A 27,830-nucleotide genomic window follows, 5' to 3' on the forward strand; every position below is an offset into this window, starting at 1 on the left:
CTACAACTACGAAAGTGCAGGACGGTTACAAATTATTATCGCACAGAGTTACCACTGTTATTTAAACATTAGCAATGGAATACCCTAGGTCCAAAAAAAAGGCATATATGTTGGTTGAGCTGTTTGAGTCACTGAGGGTTAAAATTCTTTGGTGGCACTGGTTCTAACTAGATTCTAGAGACCTCTGCCCACTGTTTCGACACCGTAGTTAATCCCAGACTGAAAAGCACAGAGATCTATGAGGCCTTAGGAAAAACAGGACTTAGATTAAGACTAAGAGAAATTGCACATCTGTGGTCATCACAATTACAGAGCAGGCATCCTAAAAATCAGCTTTTGAGCAGACATGTAATGAAAAAGCCTACAGATGATTATCTTTACTGTGAGTACCCTAGGTAACATGGCAGTGATTCTCTGAATTAAGGAGCTTAGAAAATGGGGCATATTTAACAAAAGAACATGAAACTGTACAGAGGCTCTTATGTGCTGGATAGCTGTTTTGGTCATTAAAACTAAAAGGAATAATATCGAGAAACCATGAAAGAAAAGAGAAATGGGTTACCTGGAATGGACATGAAAGGGGTGAGGTTAAAATACAATATAGTCAGTAGATTTAATTCTGGTTGAATGACATTCTATAGATTTTAGCCTTATTTTGATCTAACTCCCAGCGGCAACTTAAGTCACTTTTTAATGCCTCCTTTCCTATCTGCTACCATGCACCATCTAGTTTTAAACTCCAGTGTGCCTATAGGTTTGAAGTGCATGTAAGGATTCTGCATTTTAATAATCAGATACTACTGATGCAGGTGATCCAGGGACTACACCTCAAAAAACTTAAGGCTAGTTATTAAATCCAAAAGGTGCTTAAATAAAACTCTGATAACTATCATATCTGAAAAGAAAATATATTAATAGCAGTTACTATTACTGATAGCAAAGCCTTCAGGGTTTATATTTATTAAAGTTTAATCCTTTTAACACTGAAGGTCAAATGTAATTCTCATTTCACACAGAAAATTTAGAGTTCAAGTGACTTACTCAAAGAAATGTCAATGTAATAAGAACACGTGCCCCCTCAGAACTCTTTTAAGTATTTTAATATTACTCTTTAACGCACTTATGAGTATTTAAAAAAAAGTTAATTTTTTTTTAATTAAGAATATTCTAAAAAAAAAAAAAAAAGAATATTCTTTCCAGGTAAACCTAAAACTTACTTAAAAGTAATAAAAAACATTACTACCCAAAATTTTACACAAAATCTTAGCAGAATGGACTATTTGGGTTTGTACCTCTCCTGATGCTAGCTATAAATATTTCAAACGAGTTAGTAAAAGAGCCAGAAAGTCAATGAAGAAGAAAATGAAGACGATAATCTGTGAATAAATTAAACTCATCTTCTAAAATTAAGAAACAAATTTCCTTATCAATAATCTGAAAATGAAGGTTCATAAAACAAGTAACATTCAAAATAAAATTTGCTACCACCAATCTAAAACTGGGTAATTATTTTTCTCCTAAGAAAGCATCACCTCCAAATATTTTCCAGTGACACCAATAATGCTTCTAGTCATAAAACTATAGACTTAACAAACCTCTCCTTTGGCCTTTACAGTTATCCATCCAAAAAAATAAGTAAAAATGTCTATCTCTGCTAAGAAATAATTGACACCTTGTCTTCCCTATAAACTGCCACCAGATTTTTAAATTTTATAATTTTGATTATGATTTAACTTTAGAAATTAAGAACTATAAATCTATATTTTAAAACCCTGCGTACGGGGTTTCTCTGGTGGCGCAGTGGCTGGGAATCCGCCTGCCAGTGCAGGGGACACGGGTTCGAGCCCTGGTCTGGGAAGATCCCACATGCCGCGGAGCGGCTGGGCCCGTGAGCCACAATTGCTGAGCCTGCGCGTCTGGAGCCTGTGCTCCGCAACAAGAGAGGCCGCGATAGCGAGAGGCCCGTGCACCGCGATGAAGAGTGGCCCCCGCTTGCCGCAACTGGAGAAAGCCCTTGCACAGAAACGAAGACCCAACACAGCCATAAATAAAATAAATTAAAAAAAAAAAAAAAAAAAAACCCTGGGTACAATGGAGTATGGGAATATCATCTATAGTCTCACCACCCTAACAATGCATTCCAACATTATAATTATGTATCCTTTCATTTGTTGTATCTTTCCATGTTATTACATGGACAATTATTTTTGTGTATTACATTTAAGTGACAAACCATAATCTACTTAACCAATTTCCTATATGAGAGAATTTAGATTGCTTCTAATTTTTCCCTATAGAAAGTAATGACGGGGGGCTTCCCTAGTGGTGCAGCGGTTGAGAGTCCACCTGCTGATGCAGGGGACATGGGTTTGAGCCCTGGTCTGGGAAGATCCCACATGCCGCGGAGAAACTGAGCCCATGCGCCACAACTACTAAGCCTGTGCTCTAGAGCCTGCAAGCCACAACTACTGAGCCCACGTGCCACGACTACTGAAGCCCACATGCCTAGAGCCCATGCTCCGCAACAAGAGAAGCCACCGCAATGAGGAGCCCGTGCACCGCAACGAAGAGTAGCCCCCGCTCACCGCAACTAAAGAGCCCGCGCGCAGCAACAAAGACCCAACGCAGCCAAAAATAAAAATAAATAAATTTATAAAAAAAACAAAAAAGTAATGACGGGATGAATAATGGTGATATATTTATATGCGCATATAGCTTTTTGCTACTCTATTAAACATCAACCTAATACACTATCTCTGCTGTATCACTGCCCATTTTCATAGTTCCTCACTGTCCCACAGCAAAGGTTTATTAACTCCTTAGGCTGGCCCACATTACTACCCATCTTTGCCTTTTGTTCTTCTCTTTACTGACTGCTTTATTAAAAAGGTGGTTCCCTATCCCATCCACACACCCCACTCACACCCCCCACCCCATGGTTTCTGATTTCATGTCTCTTCTTTGTGCTAGTTTGCCTTCCTGAATATGAACAGCATTTTTCTTTCTTATCCAATTCCTCTATCCTCATCAAAAATCCACCTAAGCCGACTTAATGATACAAAAAAATCCATATGGTCCCTTTCAGGTAATCCTTATTTAGCTAAAATTAATTTTACAGGTAGTAGATTTGTGCATGCCATATAAAGTTCACTTAAATAATTAGCTTTTCATATTGTTGAAATAGCTTTCTAAGCCCAAGATGGAGCCACTCCTGCCCAAGGTGCTAAGCCAGCAAACTGAAACTTAGATAACTTTCATGTCCCTGTAAATGCTCCACTTGACCAGAAATGCAATATATTGTCACAGTCAATCCCCAAACGCCAAGCCAACTCTGGGCTTCCTCATCCCAAACAAGGTTCTGTGTGGCCCCATCCAATCAGATATTTTCTTATTTGTCTCTTTCTTATTCTTTACTATTTATCCTATAAAAGCTTTCTGCCTTCTGCCCCATTTTGCAGTTCTCGACAAGAGACTATCCATTTGCTGAAGTGTTAAGTCTCTCTGTATCATCTAAATTGACTTCTTTAATCATTGTTTTAAAACAATGTACAATCGTTCAGTAAGGACAAAAAAAGTGGTAAATAACTCAGATTTCAAAGTAAGTCTACTTTTCTAACAAACATTTAAATCTTAACTACTGCAATTTCAAAAGGTCACAATGCCAACTAACATGATTTGCTAACTTCCTTAAAAAACACTACTTGTTCACAACTAAATTAGTCACCTCCAAAATGTTATACTAGCGAAGTCAAAGGGTGACTATTTTCCCACTCCACAGTAATAAAATGGCATGTTAAATCACTAAACATAAACATGTACTAAATAACATAAGCAACTGTCTGATTTGTAAATTTACTGCCATAATACTAATGCAGAGAACAAATGAAATACATAAAACTCTGGACTAAATAAATCTTTGCCCTATGCATTCTATATTAGATTATAAAGGTGGTGAACAATACAATCTAAGCATATTAATGTTTTTACTTTTAACATTGTTAAATAACCTCTATAGATCCCAATCAGCCTAGGAATGACACCAAAAAAAGGGGGACAATAATTAGAATAATAAATTAAAACTAAATAACTGTAGAGTTTTAACATTATTCTCAACTGGTAGCCCATTCAAAACAAGAGCAACTTTAATTGTCTACACTGAAGTGTGTAATTTACCTGCAAATCCAGTCAATTTTAAAGACACCTCCCAGCATTTTAGCATTCATTCCTGCTGGAAGTACCCAATGTATAGGAGATCCTCCATGGTGTGATTCTGAAGAAAGTCTTGCAAATCCTAGGGGAATAAATCACAACATAATATATAGATGCAAATATAATTAATGTTTTTACATATCCAAATTATTTTTACTCTTACCTTGAAATTTTCCACTCTCTCTCACAGAAAATATTAAGATAACACTCCTTGCAGATCTGAATGCAGCATTTAATTTCTTCTCGTTTACTGGCAGTGTAGACCATACACCCTATATAAATGATGTAAAGATCAAAGATTGAAATTAATGTAAATCTTTTATGTTTCCAATTACATTTACAGAAGACCAAGGTTACCAGTAAGCTATAATGAATAAATGTCCTATGTATTCGTAGAACATTTATGAATAATGTCATATGTCAAAATAATGGAATAATCTATTAAAAACTTGGGAAAAATATGGAGAAAATTACCAACCTTAACAAAATCATTAAAACTAGTAAACACATGGGGACGGGGCAATCAAATCATATGGGCTAGAATTTTAGATAATAAAAACAATCACCTACAATTTGAAATCAGAACCATTTACTGTGGTAAAAACATTTTGCTTGAAGGTGAATCACAATGTGTACATTTTTTCTTTAAAAACTGTGCCTAACCAAATAATTAAAAATGATCATGTTAGTAAATCCGTAAGTGAAGAATTTCTGTCAAGTTTCTAGCATTTCTCTCTTATTTCTATTTAAGTTCAAATTTTCACGTATCAATAGTTTGACTGAAGAGACCTGTGTTTTATGTAGAGCTGGAACATAGTTATTATTTCCAAAGCATTTTAATCAATTCTTTGATCATGAAAGATTAAGAAGGCAGGAATGGTAATGTAAACCAGCACCTCTAATTCAGTTTAATCTGCTGATACATACTAGACCTCATTCTCACTAGGTGCTTAACTACTTCTGCCTAAATCCACTCCAGCTAAAGAACAGAATAAACTTCCACTATTTTAGTGTACTATTCCTTCCATCTGTAAAATTTAGTGGGTAACCCTCAACTTAAGTTAGAAATATAGGATTATTAATATTGACAGAAATACAGTTTACAAAATGCTTAACTTTTGTTTTAACTTTCTCACAGTAGAAACTGTCTCAAAACAAAAATACAAAAATATTAGAATAGTTGGTATAAAAAGTAGATGCATTTTTGTAACAAAAACATTTTTAAAAAAATTAACCTTACGACATCCTACAGCAACTGGGCATATCCCTTTTGTAAAGCCCAGGGTGGGGCTTTAAACTAAAACTAACTCTTCCCTTTTCTTCTAAATCCAAGTGATCTTACTTCTAAAAGTAAAAGAAACTCTCTGTAAAAGAATGATTTCTTTTCAAGAAAATCTCAAGGTGTAAAACAAGCAGCAATAAAAAACAAAACTGGTTAACTAAAAAAACTTTATAAAATGTATTAGTATAATAAACTAGCAATTGAGTATAGAAACACAAAAATCCAAAGAAACACGTCTTTTGCAGTACAATGTATAATTACATATTCTTCAGATATTGAATATTTTTACTTCTAAACTCATCTTCAAAAGATTCAAAAGAAAACTCAAATGACTAGGTTGCCTAACCAGTCAAAAAAGCAGACCCTACATGGCAACTGGACTATGGATCTTTAAAGCTTTAATGAAAATTACAGTATGTCATGTACTCAAGTGATACTCAAGTCCACCTTCACATTTAAATTTTCAAGATTAGGACATTTCAACAGAACTGATGCTAATACCTTAGCTTTGGCAAGGGACACATTCTCATGGTTGTTACTCTTTATGAGAAAAAATCTCGCATCCTGTAGGACATATTTGAGTTTACTGGTTTGATCTGAAAAAAAGAAATCCAACTTGATTAAACAGAGGCCATTATCACACAGAGGGATATAAGTTGTACTAACTGAAATTAGCCCTCCAAAACCCAGCTAAACTTTTAAAATTCATAATCACCCATTCAACCTAGAAAGCTAAGCCACAACACATAATAAAGCAAAGCTAAGAAAGACACCAGCATTTTGCAAGAAGGCAAACCTAATATAGTAATGTTCTAATATATCAGATCCATATTTTTTAAGTGTGAAAATGGCTATAAATTTTATAGATCTTTATCACATTAATCATTTAAAATTTGCTAATAGACCATTATGCTACTAAAATATATATACCATCCACTCCGTCCAAAAACTGTTAAGATGTCCTAAAATATTTGCTACTGTTCTAAAAGATACCCAGTAAGAAGTGAACACGGAGCTCCGTGTAAGACTAAATTATTTTCTTCACCTTAATGTAATATATCAGAACATTACTACATTAAAACCAACTATTAATGGACAACCAATAAGGCAAAATAATGACTTTTAAGGAAGCATGCAATGAAAACAATTTCAAATTTAAATGATACCTTTTCGGACAGCACGAACGGAAGATGATAATTTCTCATGCTTCTTTTCTGAACCTGTATTTAGCCAAAGTACATTTGTTCAGATTGAGCTTTAATAGAGATAAGACAAAATTTCTACAGTCTTGTCACATAAAGTTCTCATTCAAGACAAATTATTCTTCCTGGCGCACCCACACACACAAAAAAAATACTTCTCAATGTGTACGAGTGTTTTGCTTTTTGGGTTGTTTGGATGTTTTTAAAAATATTTGAACAGTTTCTCACTCAGAAAACTAGTCACTGAATCATCATCTTCCAAGAAAAAAAAAAAGTGAAATTCCACTTAAGCAGTAACAGAACAGGATTAAAATAACAAGAAAAAGCTTAGTTTCCTCTAGATTTATTACACTGAACATGCCAGAAATCAATACTAATGAATATTAACGAGTTCACGCTAAACTACAGCCTCCACACACTTTTTATAGCAGATTACATTAGAATCAGTCAGATATGATCACAAATAAAAGTAAAATGAGAATACCTGCATATGACTCCGATGCAGAGCTTCCACTTCTATCAAAAACAATAGGAGATATGCCTCTAGCTCTCTTCCTTTCCTTCTTTTTCTCATCTAAAAAAGAATTCAGACAAGATTTTTAAAAACATTACAATATAGGTACAGTTAATCAAATAAGAATGTATCATCATGCGTCTGGATTTTGCATAATCCCTAAGTATTATTCATTATTAATCCTTCCTGACCCCCTCAATTTCTGAAGATGTTCCAATTCAGACACTGTTCAAAAACTAAGGACATTTTGTTATTTCTCCCACCAATTTTAATCAAATAAAAATACACAGCTATAATTAAGAACTACTTATCCTATATATAAAAGGTCTTAAAAGTTTTAAAAGGGAAAAAAATTCTGCAAAGCAAACACAACTTTTCTTTCAATTAAATTTACAGTGCTCCCTTCTATGAACCAAGTACCACTGTCTGTTTTAAGTCCTCTTTTTAAAAAGTATACTATCATTCTTCATCACAATTCCAACTCTGATTCTTAGATGTCTGATGAACCCCAGAACCCAAAGCCTTTCAACTGTTTTTTGTTTTTTTTTTTTTTAATTACACTATAGTAAATTAGTGACTCCCTTCTGGTTGCCATTGCTTGCTTTTGTATCTTCAATTCCATTCTTCCTGACCACGTCCTTCCTGAATAACTGCGTATTTTCAAATTCAATTTAAAATTTAACTCTAAAATCTCAGCAATAGTCTATGTATTTCTATTAGAAAGCTGGGACTCTTCAGTAGACAGAAGAGATTTGCATTACCTATAAGAACCATTTCAGGCTTAATCTGGAAGCATATAAATGAGGGCCTAAAATGGAATTAGACTCTCCTGTCTCTGTTGGTATTTTAATTACACCACTATAAGCACCTTTACTTTTCAGCTAAAAGAAGGAATATGATGGGAGAAAACGCATATACTTATTTTTATAGAAGTTAACAGAATGTTGAAAAATAATAATCAATGATCTTTCATACAAACTCCTATTTTAAAAGCTTTAAATAAATTATTTCCCTTAATCCTCATAACAAACTCATGAGATACATAATACCCATTATTCTCATTTACAGAAAAGGAAACCTCAACTTAGTGGTGTGGTTAGGCAACTTGGCTAGGGTCCCACAGTTCCTGAGTGGCAGAACCTAGTTTCTAACTTGAAAGTACAAGCCATGAGCAAGAGAATAGAAAAGATATTTTACTTCTATTCTTGAAAGGGGATTCTAGGTTTAAACTAGCTTAAAGATGGAAAACTCCAAGGACAAAAGTTCCTTTTCTTTTAGTTTAAGCACTTTTCCCTTTGTAATTTACTACTAATTCCTTCTCCAAATAGATGTTAACAAGAAGCTTGTAAATGATGCTGATTTTGCTAACTTAAAGCAAAAAGGAAAGGGGCAAAGCGGTACATATTGGCACAACTACAAAGTCAGGCCCATTTAAAGTTAGCAACTTGGGAACATAATGAAATTTATATAACTAGCTATAGAGAAAAGCATTTATTTACAGGTTTGTTGGCTTTGAATGATACCTGACCTTTAAGTTTTAAAATCCTCTCCCTCAAGGTAAACTATAAGACTTCAAGAGAAGAGACTGACGCCTTTTAGTATAAAATGACTGAGAATCTCACCCAACAGATAAGAAACAGGAGTTTTTGTCATATCCCAAATCTCTTTCTCATCTATGTCTGTTTTGTTCACTGACTACACATTCTTATATAGTGTTTGGCACACAGAAGGAACTGAATTCATTGAATCAATGAGTATGACATGTGCATGAAAGAGATTAGAAAAATAAAACTGTTAAAAAAAATTTTTTTTAATTTCTTTCAAAAATTCTAGCATGTTTCTTTTATTCTTTTCCTCTTTGGTCAGGGATCTAAGCATTATAAATTGATCACAAAGGTAATACATCTCTTGCTGCTGTTTAAAAATAATACTTCATGGTTCTAAGTACTAAAAGAATGTCTAACCAAGATGATGCAGGGACTTCCCTGGTGGCGGAGTGGTTAATAATCCTCCTGCCAGTTCAGGGGACACGGGTTTGAGCCCTGGTCCGGGAAGATCCCACATGCCGCAGAGCAACTAAGCCCATTCGCCACAACCACTGAGCCTGCGCTCTAGAGCCCGCGCGCCACAACTACTGAGCCCACTCGCCTAGAGCTCGTGCCCCACAAAAGGAGAAGTCACCACAACGAGAAGCCCGTGCACCGCACCGAAGAGTAGTCCCTGCTCGTAGCAACTAGAGAAAGCCCACGCACAGCAATGAAGACCCAACACAGCCAAAAATAAATAAATTTATTTAAAAAAAAAAAAAAAGATGCAGGAAATAGAAGCAGAAGTAAGATCTCGCCCAACAATTTTTATGTAATGTTAAATATAGCATTACCATGAAAAATCTCCAAGGATTTTTTTATCGTTTTTGTATAAATAACTTTCATTGCTCTTAAGTTTACGATCTCCTCTCCCGCCTATTATTCTCAGGTCAAAAAAACAATTGTAAGTCATCTAACAAATAAACCTTTAACAACCACCAAGTGTGTCACTTTTATAAGGAAATTACTGAAATTTTGAGAAATTTTGAAAAATAAGGTAAAATAAACTGGAATCTAGAAAATTCATGACACAAAAACTAAACTGTGATCCCTTGTGTTTAAAAATCTTTAAAAACATTTTTTACCTCTAGTGGAGTTCCAGATCCACCCCATTTTTCTCTCACACATTATTATAAAGAGAAACCACTCCAAAATAAAAATAATAATGTCCTGCATACTAGATACAGTCTTTAAAACATGTTCCACATAAGAGCTCTTCCAAAGAAAAGCCACAAATTTTCCTTTAATATGGAAAGAGTTCCAGGCAGGTATCTCTTTTACAACAGTAAGTCTCTTAACAGTTTTAATATCCAAGTTTTATAAAACTACTGGCTACCATTCAATCTGAAATGTCTAATCCACAAAAAACATAAAGTATGAATAAGTATCTTGCTAAGTATCAGCATCTAGGAACTTATTAAAAATACACATTATTTCAGGCCCTACGTATTTATGTAAGTCTCCCTCGTTTGACTTATACAGGATAAACATTCAAGTCTAAGAAATATCATTCTTAACATGGACACCAAAAAGAAGATTCCTATAATAAAATGTTCCCTACTTTTACAGGTTTCACACATTCTCCACAATAAATGAACATTCATTCATATTGCCAATGCAATTTTTGTTCTCTATCCATTATCATAAATTATAAAACATGTCCCATCAGTTTGCAAAAAGTATGATGGGATAGTAGAATTAAAGATTCCACAAGTTGTTTTTTTAATATCAAACCCAACTACTCATCTATTCAGTTTAACTCTTTAGCCCCCTTCAAAACCTGTCTGAACTCCCAAACCTAGAACTCTAGTGAGCAAAAGGCTAGAAGCACTTCAGCTGCCAATTAGAAAATACCTGGTCATTTGCTCTAATCATTTACACTATATCAAAAATATGATTTACTAACAATGTACTACACTAAAATGATAAAATTCTATAATAATGACATTTAACTATCATATATATCAAAAGAATAGAATTTTTCTTGTATTCCAATATTTAGTACATTTGGCCTATGTAGGAGATCTGGCTGCATCTTTACATAAGACAGCCATGAGACTATAATCATCAGAGTGACCAGCAGTCTCCAAGTACCCTGGCCTCTTGTTGCTCTACCCTCTGAATTTCCCCCCAAAAGAGGGCTCCCTCAGCCTAATGACTGCAACTATCTACCATTCTCATATTCAAGTCTCATGGGTCAGATAAAGTGGCAGGGCATGTAGTATTGAAGGAATGACCCAACATGCCTCTTACCCAGTCTCTCCATAATAATTTTATACTCTTATTTTCCATCTGGTACCTTCACACCCAGCCCTCTGGAGACCCTGCCCCAGTTAGTCAACCCACAGATACAAAAATGAAAGAAAAATCTGTGCTCCCAAGAGAAAAAGAAAGTTATTTTGGTTTCTGTTGCCACATGGTGGAAATCTAGAGGCATTTAACATGAAAATATTGTAATACCTAGCAGACAGTTTCCATATGAATATACTTCAAGTACATCAGTGTTTAAATAAGCTGTTGTTGACTACTATGGATATCTAAGAATTTGTAACGTTAAAACCTCAAATACATTTCCTTATACAGAAACAATCAGACCACTGTATTTATAATACAATCAATTTGTAGCTGGAAAATACCTTTACTAAGATATGTAAATCTTACTCAAATGCATTTATAATACTCAAAAGCACACACTATTAAAAAAAAAAAAATCACAGGACAGTCTTACTAACATCCCCCCCCATTGCCTCAAAAATTTTATAATTCAATTTAAACATGTTCAAGAAAAAAACCAATCAGGTCAATTAAAAAAAAAAAATGACAAACCTTTACATATAAAAATTAGTACCTGATGCATCTGTTCCTGAACCAGATCTGACAGACCCATCCGTGAAGGAAACAGATTCAGAATCAGAGTCGCTAGCCTCACTTCGGGTGTCATAATCATTTCCCTCTTCCTTCTGGTCTCTCTCATCCTGTTCATATTCTTCTTCTTCTTCCTCCTCCTCTTCCTCCTCCTCCTCCTCTTCCTCTTCTTCTTCCTCCTCTTCCTCCTCTCCATCGTCATCCACCTCTTCATCTTCCTCTGCATCTTCTTCTACTTCTTCATCTTCCTCCACATCTTCCACCCCTTCCTCCTCATTCTCAGTGTTGTTGCCTTGCTCATCAGAAGAACCACTGCTGCCAGTCTCATGGTCAGAGCCATATTCTTCAGAGTTCACTTCCTCCTTAGAAGACTGGCTGGATCTGCTTGCACGTCTATCCACTTCAAGCCCAATTCTCTGATGTTTAAAGAAAAAGGGAATCAGCAGTCATACAACAGACAAGGTCAGAGTGAATAAATAGTTCTAGCCTCAAAAAGAATTGCTTTCTGTATTATATCTGCAATAATATTTACTACCTCAGAACCATCTGGTGTAGGGGATTTGACCCTCCTTTCAGGATCCCTTTTCCGCAGACATGTTTTTTCAGGTTGACTCTTATAAGGTTCTCTGGAGGCACTACTTGACAAACGAATCTTCCGATCAGCTTCTAGACGTTTGTTTCTTTCAGATCTTTGATATTCCTCATTTTTATACTCTGTGACTGACTTTCCTTTTGTACTAACCATTCTTTTGTTATTGCTAACTGATGAGCTCAGTGGCTTAGAAATCAATTGTCTTGAATGAACAGAAGGCTTTTGTCGCTTTGTGTCTGTAGATTCCATTCGGTCACTTTTTCTTTTTGAACCTTAAAAATACGATGAAAAAAATATATATAAGAATTTGGGTATTAGACTTATTTCACCAAAGTTTAACAGGTAAATATATCAGAGAAAAAAAGCCTCATTTCTTTAAAATGTCTTCTGAAATACCTTTACTCCAAAGTTAATCATAAAGAAAACACAGCTTTCACATACTGGAATAAATTCATCTGAGACATTTCACACGTTTGGAAAAAATATATTACTCTCATTCATGTGGAATTGGGTACCACTGCTTCTTATGATTGTGCTTTTGGTGGTAAGTGCCTCAAGGAACAAGTACAAAAGTAAAGACTCTTTCTTAAGAAACTGATCTCTATTTTGCTATTTTAACGAAAATAGAAATCTTACATACCTTTTTTCTCATTTTTATCTTGTTCACTCTCTGGATTATAAAGTTCATCATCCTGTTCTGGTACTTCAGTCAAAATATCATCTAGAACATTAAGTTCTCCATCTGGAAGCAAAAGATTAAAAAGTAAAAGGGAAAAATCATTAACATTAAGCATTTATTTTTGAGTACTTACTGTACTGAGGCTACAGAAGTATGAGAACATAACCTTCAAGGAGCTTTTATTTCAGGATCAAGACACAAGAATAATTCCTATAAAACGATATAAAGTAAAGAATATGATGCAGAGCTCTGGTCTACAAAACCAGGAGTATATATCCCATAGGATATGAAAGGATATACTGGGGTACAAAAAGAAAAACTGAGACCTTCTGTATTTGTAGCTCATCCTTTAATGTCTAATTTTTGTAACTGCTTTAAAATGTGCACAATAATAAAAATAGATGTGTATAATTTTTTAAATAAACATACATTTATCAAAGATTGTGTACTCCGGGCAGAATATTTATTACCATTTTACAGTCGAGAAGTCTGGCAGACTCCAGCTTAACCAAGTAATCAAGGTTAACATCACCAGCAGTGAGTCAAATCAACAACATGGACCCCCTGGAATGATGCACTATGAATAGAAAAATTCTGTGATATTCCTATGCAAAACCTAAACCTATACATGAGTAAACATCAAACCAACCCAAATTTAGAGGCATCCAAAAATGTCACAGTTCATTCATGAAATACACACACTAAGGAAATACTTCAGATTAAAGGAGACTAAAAGATACAATAACTGACACAGCACATGATCTGAGACAACTGAAAAACTAGTGAAATCTAAACAAGGTCTGTAGATTACAAGTATCAATGTCAATTTCCTGATTTTGCTAGTACTACAGTTAAGTAAAAGAGAATTCTACTTTTTAGGAAATACATACTTAACTATTTAGGGGCAAAGAAGCATCATGTCTGCAACTGACAAAAGAGGGAGAAAGAATGAATTAGAAAGACAAATGTGGTAAAAATGTTAACATTTGTGGAATGTGGCTGAAAAGCAAAAGAATTCTTTGTACTATCCAGTCAGAAAATTACTGACTGGGTACACAATCAAAAACATTTGAGGCTGCTGGCATGGACTATAAAAGTATAACTTGTTCAGACAAGGAAACTATTGACTGTAATTGATACAGTCAATGATCGTGAAAATTTAGAACTCGGTTGTATCACCCCATCACCTTCCCTACCCCCAACCCTGTCCAACTGGACAAAATAAGTCTTCGAAATACATGCAACTATGTATTTACTACTTTAAACTGATATTTTTTTTTTTTCAAATAAGGCACTAAAGCTAACGGTAAATGTTTTGAACACTAAATATCCTGGCATCAAAATATATCTTTCCAAATTTAAGGTGCCGTAAGGAGAGGTATAAAATCATAAAAACTGATGAGATAGGACAATTGTATTACAGCTCCAGCCAAAAAGCAAAGCCAACTAAAAGTATAGCAAAGATTATTAACCTGAGGTCTATGAACAGGTTAGATGGAGTTCAAATATCCCCCAAGAGGGAAAGAAATCAGTGACTCAAGAAAACTAAAACAGATAATGTAGGCATAATAAGAAGGAAAGCAAGGTTACACAGGATATGGAAAAGGTGACAATGCATCTTCCTCTGTGCTTGGAGTCACTGCTGCTACTTAATAACACTGACACATACACACTACTATATATAAAATAGATAACTAATAAGGACCTACTGTATAGCACAGGGAACTCTACTCAACACTCTGTAATGGCCTATATGGGAAAAGAATCTAAAAAAGAGTGGATACATGTATTTGTATAACAGATTCACTTTGCTGTACACCTGAAACTAACACAACATTGTAAATCAATTATACCTCAATAAAAATTTTTAAAAAACCACTGAAAATCACCTATGCTTGGAATAGCATCGTAACTGATTTCTTTGAGTGGTAAGAATGCTTTTCTGTACTTTACCATTTTTCTAAAATGAATATATACTATACAGACTGTTATCATTTTTGTTTACTTATTCTTTTAAATGGTACTGAAATTCAAGATATGCCAACCAAAAAGGCTTCTCTCATCCTCTGGGTTCATGTTTTCACTGAGGAAATTCCCTCAAGACCTGAATGGTGGCAAACACAATTTTTGGACGCTATATTGTAAATAAAAAATAAAAACATACAATTTGATTTTTAAAAACCCAAGTTTTTCAGATATTCAATGATTCTTAAGTCAAAGCTCTCTAGTCAGTAAAAAGTGGGTCCAACAGATCTTGAAAAATAAGATATCTGCAGAAGCAAAAGAAAAAAAAATAGAACTATGACAGCAAAATAGGCAATTAAGTAAATACAGTGCTACACAAATCTTTTCATGAAATCACTAGTTCCTGATTAGAAATATCCACTTCAAAAGCCTGAACATTCACATGAACTTTTATACATGCTAAATCTAGACATGCTAAACACAGAATGAAATAACTGTGCAGGTTAATTAAATCAATTTAAATTTCAGACATGCCTAAATCATGGTTTCCCTATAAAAAGGGTATTACTGTCTTAAAAAGCTTTAACAAATAATTTTATTAGTCAAATTCAAAGATTGGTTGCAGTTTTAGAAAGCATCCACAAAATTTTAAAATATTAATCAATACTTTTCTAACATTTTATCACTTTCACACATATCATACATGACACACACAAGGTATGTTTTAGATCCAATACTCTGCAGAAATTCAAGTTGAGCAAATTCATTCGTCTAGAGTTCAGGCTTTCTAAATTTACGGTTAAATTAGATGGGGGACATTAAAAGCATCTTTTTTTTTTTAACATCTTTATTGAGGTATAACTGCTTTACATTTTGTGTTAGTTGCTACTGTATAAGAAAGTGAATAAGCTATACATATACATATATCCCCATATCCCCTCCCTCTTGCGTCTCCCTCCCACCCTTCTAGGTGGTCACAAAGCACCTAGCTGATCTCCCAGTGCTATGCGGCTGCTTCCCACTAGCTATTTTACATTTGGTAGTGTATATATGTCAATGCCACTCTCTCACTTTGTCTCAGCTTACCCCTTTCCCCTCCCCATATCCTCAAGTCCATTCTCTATGTCTGTGTCTTTATTCCTGTTTTGCCCCTAGGTTCATCAGAACCCGTTTTTTTCTTTAGATTCCATATATATATGTGTTAGCACACAGTATTTGTTTTTCTCTTTCTGACTTACTTCACTCTGTATGACAGACTCTAGGTCCATCCACCTCACTACAAATAACTCAATTTCATTTCTTTTTATGGCTGAGTAATATTCCATTGTATATATGTGCCACATCTTCTTTATCCATTTATCTGTTGATGGACACTTAGGTTGCTTCCATGTCCTGGCTATTATAAAATAAGCATCTTTAAACAAAGTATAAGAAAACAAAACTACAAAGTATCACTGAAAGATCATGTGCACTAGTAGATTAATTCCAAATTAGTGCACCAGAAAGCTCCATATTACCAACATTACAGCACCTTAAATTTACTTTAAGATCAACCATAACATCCTCACTTGACGATCTACAAATTTTTATCCATATTATACTCTATGACATCAAAAACCTAACTGTGGTTTTATCACAATATTGGCCAACTAATAAGACCTGCAGGACAAATTCAGCCCATGGCCTATTTTTGACTGGCAAGATATGAATGGTTTCTGCATTTTTAAGGTTGTGTTTAAAAAAAAAGGAAAGAATATATGACAAAGACCTTGTGTGGCCCACAAAGCCTAAAATATTATTTTCTATCTGACCCCTGATATAAAAGATCACATTTTAATTTACTTCTCTCCACCACTGAAATCGCTTATATATTTGCTGAAATATGATACATAGGAGAAAGACATTTGTATTTGGAAGCAAGAAAATCCAGGTCGTCATTTAAGAGCTAGGTATCTTTAGCAAAGTCCCAATCTGAGCTCCAGTTTCTTCACCTCTGAAAGGAGGCATTTAGAATAAAAAGATCAGTGTTTGGGGAAGGGAAGGTGGTGGATGGGGCAGTTATTTGATGCTCCTGAACCTTTTGTTAATGACTAGGGCACATGATACACAAAATCTGGTCCAGCACATAAAACAAAATCCTCTTTTCTCAATAAGACAAATACATAAATGTTCCTACTATCTACTGCTGTAAATTTAACATGCTACCCCAAAAACTTGGTGACTTAAAACAATACAATCATTTACTATAATTGCTCATGGTTCTAAGGCTCAACTAGGGTCTCTCATGTGGCTGCAGTTAAGGGTTAGCTAGAATCATCTGAAGGCTTGCTTATTCACATACCTTGGCTGGGAAGACTCAAAACAGTTGGGGTTCCTAGGGCACTCCTTTCTATGGTCACTCTCCCCCATGACAGCTTCAGCTTAGGCCGACCTCTTTCATGGTGGTTTAGAGCTTTCATGGTGGTTTAGGCAGAAGCTCAGCAACACTGCCACAGTATTTTATTCAGAGACAATCACAAAAGTCTACTCAGGTTCAAAGAGAGGAGCCATGGACTCGACCTATTGTTGGTTGAAATGTTAAATACTTGACAGATGTTTTCAAAACTACCACCACCTGCTTAGTTTTGCTTAAACTTAAGGATTTTAATTATAAATGTAAGGTGTACTCTTAAAAACCAAAATCTGGTTTAAAAAGGTGAGAGAATTCATAGTATTGGGTTATAAAGCTAACAAGCTGCTTCCTCTGACCACTTCATTCATTGGCTAGAGAAAGTAGTTTGTATATATTTTAATTCATTTTCAATTTAAAATGGATTAGTTATAAAGAAAGAAAGATTATTTTAGTAGTCTCAGAAGCTACTACTATTAAAGACTAATCTATCACTGGCATATCCTTTTTAGAAAGAAATAACTATGTCTTAAGAGATAAAGTAACATCTACCAGTTCTCTAGGGTGACTTTCTTTAAACTACTTTAATGTTTTAAACCACTCACTTTATCCTGAAATTTAGCATTATTATTCTGTATAGTGATATGTACATATTCAATTTCTTCACAGTAGTTTGACAGCAGCACCTTAAGAATATTAGCAATAAAATGAACAAAGGTTAGCAAATGCCAGGTTAAAAATTCTATATAAAAAATAACTCAAATGCAGTATTTCTATCAGTTAAAGCACTTCATTTTTTTTTGAGAAGTCTATATAAAGAACTATACAGTCTTTTTTAAAAAATCCTTTTAAAACCCTGAATATTGTGTTTTAGATGCCACAACAAAACGAATTTTTCCACAATATGTCAGTGCAACAAATTAACTCAAATGAAACACAAATAAACAGTATTTCCATTTACAGCTCAAGTTCAAATCCATTCAAAGTTATACACTAACAGCCTGTAGGATGAATCTAGCTCTTGGATGCTTTGTTTTTGAAAGCACCAAGGATTTAATATAAAAATCCAGACCCTACATTTTTAAAAAAAGACTATTTGATCACTAGGGGCCCAGACTCCCATCTGAAAAAAACCAGATGGAGCAGTCCTGATAGTCTTCTGTTAAGACACAGAGAAGGTAACTTATGTCAAAGTTTTGCATGAGACAATCTGGGTTTATGCCCCATACATCAGTGTATTTACTAATATTGCCTGAACATATACCATGCTTACTCCTTTATTCTCTATAACCTAACACTCACTATTACCTACTGTACTAAGTACTTTATCTGCCTGACCCTAGAATGCATATAAACCCACAACTCCTGAACAACACTGATGTTAAATAACTGCAAAAAAGTTTAAGGTTCAAGACACTGAGGCACAGGGACACCAAACTTCAGTTTTAGTATATATGATACTTTGTGGAAGAGTAGGAATGCTAAAGGGGACAAGCCTACTCAACTCCAGTGGATTAACTGCCTTGACAGAATGCAAGTACCATGTCGGATCTTACAAATTTTTCAAGAGGATTCCCAAATTCAGATTTTTATTTGAAATTGTCTGACTTTTAAATGCTGACTCAGTTAAAAACAAAACAAAGCAGGCTGCTGCTAGCTTGATTCCTCTATGGAAATGCAATAATCTGTGAACGTTTTGCATTCACAATATATGTTTTTATACAGACTTCATTATCATCACTTGTTAAGCAAGCATAATCTTAGTTTTCATCACAAACTATCAATATTATTAACAAACTGAGTTTTGGGAAAGAGGTATAGATCCATGGGTATAGGAAGCAAAACAAGGAAATAAAAAATATCCCAAATGAAGCCCAAAGAATTAAAGCACTGTGACTTAAATCTCACAGTTCTGAATCCAAATTTAATGTTCTTTCCACGCTACCAGAATTACACCTCAACCTTGAAATTCCTGGCCCAGGAAGGCCACAAACCTTAACTCCAGGGCTTTCAGTGTAGAAAATTAACCTTTATCTGAGACACAGTTCATTTTTTTGACCCTGGAAGCTTCTGGGTCAGGAGATACAAAGGACTATTTATTTCAGGATCCAGCATCAGACTAAGACCTGAAATATTTAAAGAAGAAAACAAAAACAAAAACTGGGTACTTAAATATACTACGTATTTTGTTTTCCAATACAGGGCACCAAAATATATTACAGTTTTTATTTTAATTCACTTAATATAGTTTTAGTCGGGTTTGGCAATGTAGCAAGATTTCCTGGAGCCTCCCCTTCTGTTGTGTTTTACATTAGACCAGTCTCTCAGTTACTTTTTTGTCATTCAAAACCGTCATTCTTCAACAAGTGTAGATACTTGGACTTCCTATCCCATCCAAATTTCCTGTCTTCCAAAATGCATACAATTGAAGTCTAAGGAGGGCATTTGTAATTTTTTGTCCTACTTCTATTATGGGTAAAACAAATATATGAGAATATCAAATACATACTCTATGCTTTACAAAGCCCTAACTAAAGTGGACCAAGTCAATCTAACCCTAAGGACTTACTATAGTGAGGGCTACAGTGTGTATATACATATATGTGTGTATATATAACCATGCGTACATATTCATATGTATTTGCCTGCATGAATGTGTGTACGTATATAATTTAAACTGGGAAACTCTTAACTTTGGACATCAATAGCAAATATCACGTAACTAGTCATAGTCAGTCATTAATGAAGTCCAACCTTGAGCTAAAGATTTACAATCTTCTAAATCATTTATTCGAGGCACTGAGACATAATTACTGTACACCAGGAACCTGGTAAACAAGACAGACATACTCCTGGCCTTCATGGAGCTTCCAGTCTGGTAATGCAGAAAACATGTTACTTTCAAAAGTGGTTCCTCATTATCCACATTTTAGATACATTAAACTTGTATAATTGTTCTTCAGAGAGAAATTTTTAAGAGCTTAAGAAATAAAATATAAACCAGGTGTTTATAATAGAAAACATAGAAAAATGGCAATTAACACTAGTTAATACCACCAATATTCCAACATCTTCCACATCCACTTTTTGGACAATCACCACAGGAATCAGGAAACTGGCAAATTCTCCAGTTATAGGCTTCACTTTCTAGGTATGGGTATTACAAAAGCATTTATAGAAGGTAATGTCTGCTTATTACACAGCTAACGTGCAAAGCCCAATAATCCAAGGATTTTATGACTGAAAGTTTTGTAACTGCTCTGTGATTTACAGCAAATTTCTGCAAATTAAACTCATTTCTTATCAAGATTTTACACCACTTACGGAATCTTTCAAGAAAGGACCTAAGGTTTCTGACATGTCTAAGATCTGTGACATGTCTAAGATCTGTGACAGGGCTTATCTTTATAATTTCCTAGTGTTTCATATAACATAACTGATGGCAATAAGTACTTAGGTTCCCATTTTTCCTTGTTCAACATGAAAAGAAAGAGTCAAGCATTAATTCTAATTCTGGCTATTATTCTAGCTGTTTGACAAAGATCAAGAAAGTGAGATACCCTAGGCCTCAGTTTCCATACATGCAAAGTGGGTTATTCTAGAAATCCTCTCATTCCAAAATTAAATAAGCAATTCCAGTAGGTATGTATCTGCTAGCTTTCCCAGTAAACTAGAGACAATCTTAAACTATAAGTACTTACATCATAAATTTTAAAATGAAGCTGAATTATGAAAATTAATTTTTAAAAAACTACACAAATGTGAGACCTTTCAGAAGCTGGACAATTTATCTTAAGTATTGCTAATAAGTGGCATTACTACTTCCCAATAATAGTTACAAAGTTTATGCATTTAGACGTTTTCATCACCAAATCCATTTCTAAAACAAAATTTTTAAAACATCACCTACTTTTTTTCCTCCGGGTACAATATTGTGTCTACTCCATAACTGACTTACAACTTAACAGACACTGAACTCTTGAGAAGTACTGAGCTTTTACTCATTTTTTACCTAGTTCATCTCACCCACCACAACCACCACCCACTCCCATACACACAGATCATAGATTACATTCTGAAACAATCAAATGTTTACTGAATTAATTCTTCCTGATTAAAATCATCTACTTAATACTACTTTACTACTAATTAAAAGCAGTTTCTTTTATTCACTAACACCATGCAATCCTATGATCACATTCCTTCTGGACTTCTCAAAAGGAAGGGAGAGCATTTTTAGGATTCGTTTAAGGAAGGAAAATTAAACTACTAAAACCTAATCACCGAGCTGCTTTGAGATAGGAGCCATATCAAACATATTCCCACCCACTCCATTTCCCAAGCTTGTCCCTATTATTGAGCAGCTCGCTGATTCATGAAGACTCTACTTTTTTAAGGAAAAAAATTAGAGGTCACAAGTCTAATGGAACTTGACTCTACAGCCCACTTAACAAACCCCCCTCCCCGAAATCAATTAGCCACACAAAAGAGTAGATCCGCAAAATACTGGACAGCAGCTGGCCAGATTTTTATCAACTATAACCTTTCCAAATCTATCATGGTAATTTTAGGGTTGTAAAAAACCTTAACGCACCATCCAATCTAGACCACTCTCCAGACTTGTACTGATTCAGGATCTACATTAACATTTCCAGGGCTTGGAAGGTCGGTATTTAAAAAGACATGACATTTCATTCTGGCAACATCAGTTCTTCCCATATTTCAAAGTAACCGTAGCCCTCCGACTCTCTACAAATTTGTTCCTGGTTGTACCCTCTAGGAACTACGCACAACGTGTGTCTATCACAATAGCGGCCAGGATTTTTTCTGCCTGGCCTAAATCACATAATCATCTTTTCAAACATCACGTTTTCCAAAATAAGTATCTGAGGAACCAAACAGGCCATTCTTGCCACTTTGCCTATTTAACAGAACAGCCAGAAGTTACTTGTAGACATTTCGCGAGATTATCTACCTATACCACTTCTTAAATATGCTTACTTAGTAGATTACCAGTTTTAAGGGCATTAAGGGTTTTCGAAATTCAGCCTAACAGAAAAGTCTGTTCTGAACATACGCATTACATCCGCATACCACTACCAGGAAATAAACCTAAGGGCCTGCAACTCAGAACAGGCCTTCTCTCAGCCGCGCCCAGGACAGATAAACGTTAAATGAAGAAGGGAATTAGGACCAAAGAAAAATCCAAGGCTAGATGAAGTGTTGGGTCATATGGAGACCGAGGACGAAAGGGCAGGCCTGGTCTTTTCCAATGAGTCCAAGCGTCTCGACGGGGAGGCCGGCTCCGCGCGGAGCAAGCTAACCTCCCCTACCCACAACCACGACCACGGCTCCGTCGACCCACTCCAGAGCCCCGCCTCCGCCCACCACCTTTCTCCGCACTAACCTTTCTCCTCTCGGCTGTCGGCCGCCATTGCTCCCCTCTTGTTTCCGCTGCTGCCGCCGCCGCCGTCGCTTCGACGCGACTCGCGCGGGCGCCGCAGCCGCGGCAGCAGAAGCACAGGCGCGTCCGTCAGTCCGTCCGCTGGGCTTGCGCGCTTCGCACGTTAGCCTCTACCACTCACCCTTCCCGACTCACCCTTTCTCCCCACTTCTTCCCTTTCTCCCTTTTCCCCTTCCCTCTTTTCACTCCTGCCTCCCCCACCGTAGGCCCAGCCTTCCCGTTGGGGCTTAGGAACGGGAGGCGGTAACGGGGAGGGAAGGGAAACAGATGGCGACAGCGGGCGGCGCTAAAATGGAGCCTGCTTCCTGCGTGAAACAATCCCCCTCCCAAAATGCCCTGCGCTGTTTACGCTTCGTTCCTCCCTGGGAACGTCACAGTGCGGAGAGGGGCGGGGTGGCAGGTCAGGCAAGAACGTGACGTAACGTCAGCACGTCGCCCCGCCCCCTGCAGCCCGGAAGTCCCTGGAATGAGTTTTATTTCTAGTGATAAAAGTCTCCCAAGTTTATGGGGAGGCTGCCGCGCTGGGTATTCCCAGGTGGCTCAGGTTTCTCACCTGAAGCGCCTATTAACGGAGCTTCCAGCCTCAAGGCAAAGATGCTTTCTGTCGCTCCGCGGGACACCTGATTCAGTTCTGGAAATTGGAGACTTATTTAGGACAAGTCTGGGCCAGTCGCTTTGCAGCCACCACTTTCTACCCTAGGTACCGGATGTACTTTCTTATTTGGTGCTACAGGCTTACCCAAAGGCAGCACAGGACACAACCAGCTCACTTGTCACAAAAGCCTACTAGTTTCGTTTTTAACTGGGGAAGGGAATTACACTGTATTTTAAAATAGCTTTGTAATTCACATAAATTTGATTGAAACATTTATCGAGGTCATGGGGTACACAATTGATTTAAACAGACTATTGAGAAATTAAAACTACAGGGCTTCCCTGGTGGCGCATTGGTTGAGAATCTGCCTGCCAATGCAGGGAACACGGGTTCGAGCCCTGGTCTGGGAAGATCCCACATGCCGCGGAGCAACTGGGCCCATGAGCCACAATTACTGAGCCTGCGCGCCTGGAGCCTGTGCTCCGCAACAAGAGAGGCGGCGATAGTGAGAAGCCCGCGCACCGCGATGAAGAGTGGCCCCCGCTCGCCGCAACTAGAGAAAGCCCTCGCACAGAAACGAAGACCCGACACAGCCAAAAATAAATAAATAAATAAATAAAATTTAAGCTGTTTAAAAAAAGAAATTAAAACTGCGGAAGTGATGAAAAATTATTTTACATGATATGGTAAGATCTGCGAGGAAACTTGCTTAAAGTTCATTGTCCAACGAATGAAAATATAATTTTGTTTCACTGCTCCATAACTGAGTTTACAAGGGAAAGAAAATTTGAAGAACAAAAAAACAAAAAAAGTAACAGTGTTATAGACATAAAAACATAAAAACAAACTACAAACTTATGGCAAGTTTAGAGAAGGACAGATCTATGGTGTCTTGGTCTTTGATTGCCCTTTTAACGTAGAGACCAAAATGAAGGCAACAGGAAGATTTTAAGTAGTGGGAAAACACGAATAGAGATTCGTTTGGAGCCATCTGGAGGGCTTGAAGGGAGAAGAGGGAAGGAAATCAATTCAGTAAATATAAAACCCAGCTTTGTATCAGTTGCTTAGGAATCAAGAGTGAATAGGACAGTATTTTTGCCTTTCAGGAATTTTCAGTATGTATAAGGAAGAGACAAGTTAACAGGAAGTTACTGTGTAAAAATAATAGCTAAAAACTGTGTGTTCTTACTGTGTGGCAGGAACTGTTCTGAGCACTTGACCTACACGATCTGATTTCATCTTCCAAAAACACAATTAGATTAGTATATTACTAGCTCTATTTTACATGAAAAGAAAGTGAAGTAATATGAAATTAAAGTGCCCAAAGTTATGAGTAGTAGTAAGTAACATGGCTCAAATTCAGGCAATTTGGATCCAGCCACCACCTAACACTGCCTTATGTGGAGTAAGCTCAGAATGTTATTGGAACTTCTAGGGGCATGTCACTCAGACTGCTGGAGAGTACAGAATAGAGTAAAGGAAAGCTTTCTGGAGAAGGGAAAATAAAGCCTAGTTGAGATCTAAAAGCCTCCTAACCTAGGTAAAGAGGAGAAAAGACAAGGGTGGTGGGCAGAAAAATGGTGTTCATGTTAAAAAAAAAAAAAGGTCCTAGGTGGCAAAATTGCCCATGGTTCAATTCAGGTTGCTATTCAATGGTTATGTAAGAAGCTGAATCAAGAAAAGCATTATATATGTTCTACTCATTTATTATTTCAGTCAACTTGTATTTATTAAATTCTTATCCTGCCCCAAATGTTGTAATAGGCTCCAGAGTTTAAAAATATACATGGTATAGAATCTGGTTTCTCTCTTCAAAGAGTTCAAGTTTATGTTCTAGTGAGGGAGACAAAGCAAAAGTAAACAAATTAAAAGTCATGACGAATTCTATGAAAGAAACAAGAGGCTAATATGGCAAAGGGTGGGGGGGAATGGGTGGAGGCTTTTTATATAGAAAAACTAGTAAAGTCCTCTTTGAGGAGGTGAAGTTGAGACTGATACCCAGTAAAAGGTGGAGATAAGGGTCTTCCAGGCAGAGGACAGCACACCCAAAGGCTCTGAGGGAGAAAGAGGCCTTGGTGTGGTCCAGGGTCTAAGGAGAACACCAATGAGTTGCCACCCAGAGAATGAGTGAGAGAGCAAGTGGCTGAGATCATGTTTGAGGGACAGGCCACATCTTACGAGTAAGGGCCTAATCAGGACCCAACCCTAAACAAAAGCAGTATAAGGTCTACAGAGAAACTGAATTTCAAAGGTGAGCCCACTGGAGCGTGAGGAAGGAAAACACCTTTGGCTTTCCACAGAGCCACACCTGTAAAATGTGAAAATAAGCCAACACAAGTTCAAGATGATGAGCACTCCTCAGAGGAAGACAACAAAATCTAAAATCTCTGGAACATACGTTTCACAATATTTAATATCAAATCAGGCTAGGGCCAGGTTATATAGCACAGGTTGCAAACTGGTGCCTGCTGACCTAAGACTTTCCTGGAACCATCAGTGTTTGTGTGCTTTTATTGAAGCTTAATGCCTTTAATCAGGGCATGCACTTTCCAATAAGATTTCCTCCACCATCCCTCTCAATTGCCCTACCTTTGACCAATATTACTGATTGAAGTATGTATCAGTGAAGTGTGTGGATACAGAAAAAAAAAAAAAAAATTGATAGTTGTATTCTGTTGCCCCGGGAAGGTTATGTAGAGTGAAGAGTAAAGGAGACTCAGTCCAGACTCTTAGAGAATGTCAATGAAGAGAATATGCAATATGAACCTAGAACATCTTCTCATATTAGAAAGTAGTAATTAGAGAATGCCAGAGACCTATCAAACTATGGGGGCATTTTGAGCAGCTGTAAAGACAAAATTGCATTGGACTGAAACATATCAAATATGTTTAAATCCTTGAACTCATAATAGTTCAAAAAAATTCATCATTCCCCTTTGGGTGGTGCTAGGGAACCAGTTCATTATTTTGAAAACTGGTAAAGAGAAATCATCATTTATCCTGTCTTTCCAATTAGAACTGTATCTCAGGGTTACCAAACAAATAGTTGATGAAGGGAAGTTTCTCTTCAGGGAAGTATTCCAGCTACTATGTGGCCAGGGCAAAGCAATGATAGAAGTAGGACATCACCATTTTATAACCATTAATGAAATAAACAGATCAAGACAATGGTTATTAATGGCTGCTAATTTGTGTAACAGAAAGACAATCAGATGTTATGTGCCTCCTGATGGAAGTACCTAATTCTGTCTATGAAGCAGTCTTGCCAAAAAACTAAACCTGGATCTCATCGAGACTTTTGTCAGTGGTTCTCTAGCAGGGGGGTGATTCTGCCCACAGGGGACATTTGGCAATATTTGGAGAACTGTGTGGTTGCCACAACAGAGAGTGTGCTGCTAGAATATAATGAATGGAGGCCAGGGATGGTTTTAAACATCCTGTAAGGCACTGGAAAGCCTCCCATTTTAACAAAGAACTATCTGACCCAAATGCCAACAGTGCTTGTGCTGAGAAATCGTGCTCTGGGACACAGACAAAGCACAGGTGACTGTGTTAAGCTATCCCCCACAAATACTATTAGCAAAATCCAGACAGTAGGAAACTCTACAGGACAAACAAGCAGATGTCTTCAAAAATAAGTTGCAATGAAGGAGGAAAGAAATAGAGAGGAGTAAGTAATCTATACACTAAAATAAACTTACAGGAAATATAAAAAGTGTAAACCAATTGTAGTACGTGGATGTTATGGGTTGAATTGTGTTCCCCCAAATAATATGTTGAAGACATAACCTGCAGTACCTCAGATTGCAACCTTATTTGGATATAGGCTTGTTTCATATGTAACTAATTAAGATACGGGTATACTGGAGTAAGGTGGGCCCTTAATCCAATGACTGGTGTCCTTATAAGAGAGGAAAAGAGACACAGAGACAGAAGTACACAAGGAAAATTTGGCCATGTGACAAATGGAGGCAGAGGTTGGAGTGACACAGCTAAGGAATCCCAAGGGTTACAGGCAAAAACCAGAAGCTACGAGAAGCAAATAAAAGACTCTCCCCTGCATATTTCTGAGGGAGTATGGCCCTAGTGACATCTTGATTTCAGACTTCTAGCCTCCAGAACTGTGAAACAATAAATTTCTGTTGTTTTAAGCCACCCAGTTTCTGGTACTTTGTTACAGCAGCCCAGGAAACTAATGCCATGGATCTTATTTAGATATTGATTTGAATACGTGAATACACTTGCATACACACACACACACAGAGTCATACACATAGACATATCAGCAAACTTAATATTGAGTGAATGATGATTTTGAAAGAATTGCTATTAATATTTTTAGTTTAATAAGTTATGTTTAAACAATAGTTCTCATAATTTCATGATATATACTAAAATATCTGTAGATGAAATGACGTTATCTGAGATTTATTTCAAAATAAACTTGTATAGGGCAAGGGGGTTTGGGTGGCATCATACAAATCAGCT

At 36.4% G+C, this 27,830-nt stretch overlaps 1 protein-coding gene across 8 annotated transcripts in view; it reads right to left on the reverse strand.

The window, feature by feature from the left end:
* YTHDC1 (YTH N6-methyladenosine RNA binding protein C1) overlaps nt 1-23,045 on the reverse strand; it is a 34,826-nt gene extending 11,781 nt beyond the window's left edge. The window contains exons 1-10 of one of the 8 annotated variants that reach the window (XM_082463765.1): nt 17,889-17,923; nt 13,825-13,856; nt 12,891-12,992; nt 12,194-12,522; nt 11,642-12,074; nt 7,178-7,267; nt 6,658-6,711; nt 5,993-6,087; nt 4,373-4,481; nt 4,174-4,291 (exon numbers count right to left, since the gene is read on the reverse strand). In XM_082463765.1, coding sequence (XP_082319891.1) covers nt 4,174-4,291; nt 4,373-4,481; nt 5,993-6,087; nt 6,658-6,711; nt 7,178-7,267; nt 11,642-12,074; nt 12,194-12,522; nt 12,891-12,992; nt 13,825-13,856; nt 17,889-17,908 — 1,382 coding nt within the window. In that variant the 5' untranslated portion in view covers nt 17,909-17,923. Of the gene's footprint in view, nt 1-4,173; nt 4,292-4,372; nt 4,482-5,992; nt 6,088-6,657; nt 6,712-7,177; nt 7,268-11,641; nt 12,075-12,193; nt 12,523-12,890; nt 12,993-13,824; nt 13,857-17,235; nt 17,662-17,888; nt 17,924-22,690 lie in introns of those variants that run through there. The other 7 variants (XM_082463764.1, XM_082463766.1, XM_082463768.1 and 4 more) reach the window with 7 other exon arrangements.
* Nucleotides 23,046-27,830: the final 4,785 nt, after the last annotated feature.

The sequence above is a fragment of the Balaenoptera physalus genome (assembly GCF_965194825.1).
Source record: "Balaenoptera physalus genome assembly, chromosome: 5".
Taxonomy (NCBI): domain Eukaryota; kingdom Metazoa; phylum Chordata; class Mammalia; order Artiodactyla; family Balaenopteridae; genus Balaenoptera; species Balaenoptera physalus.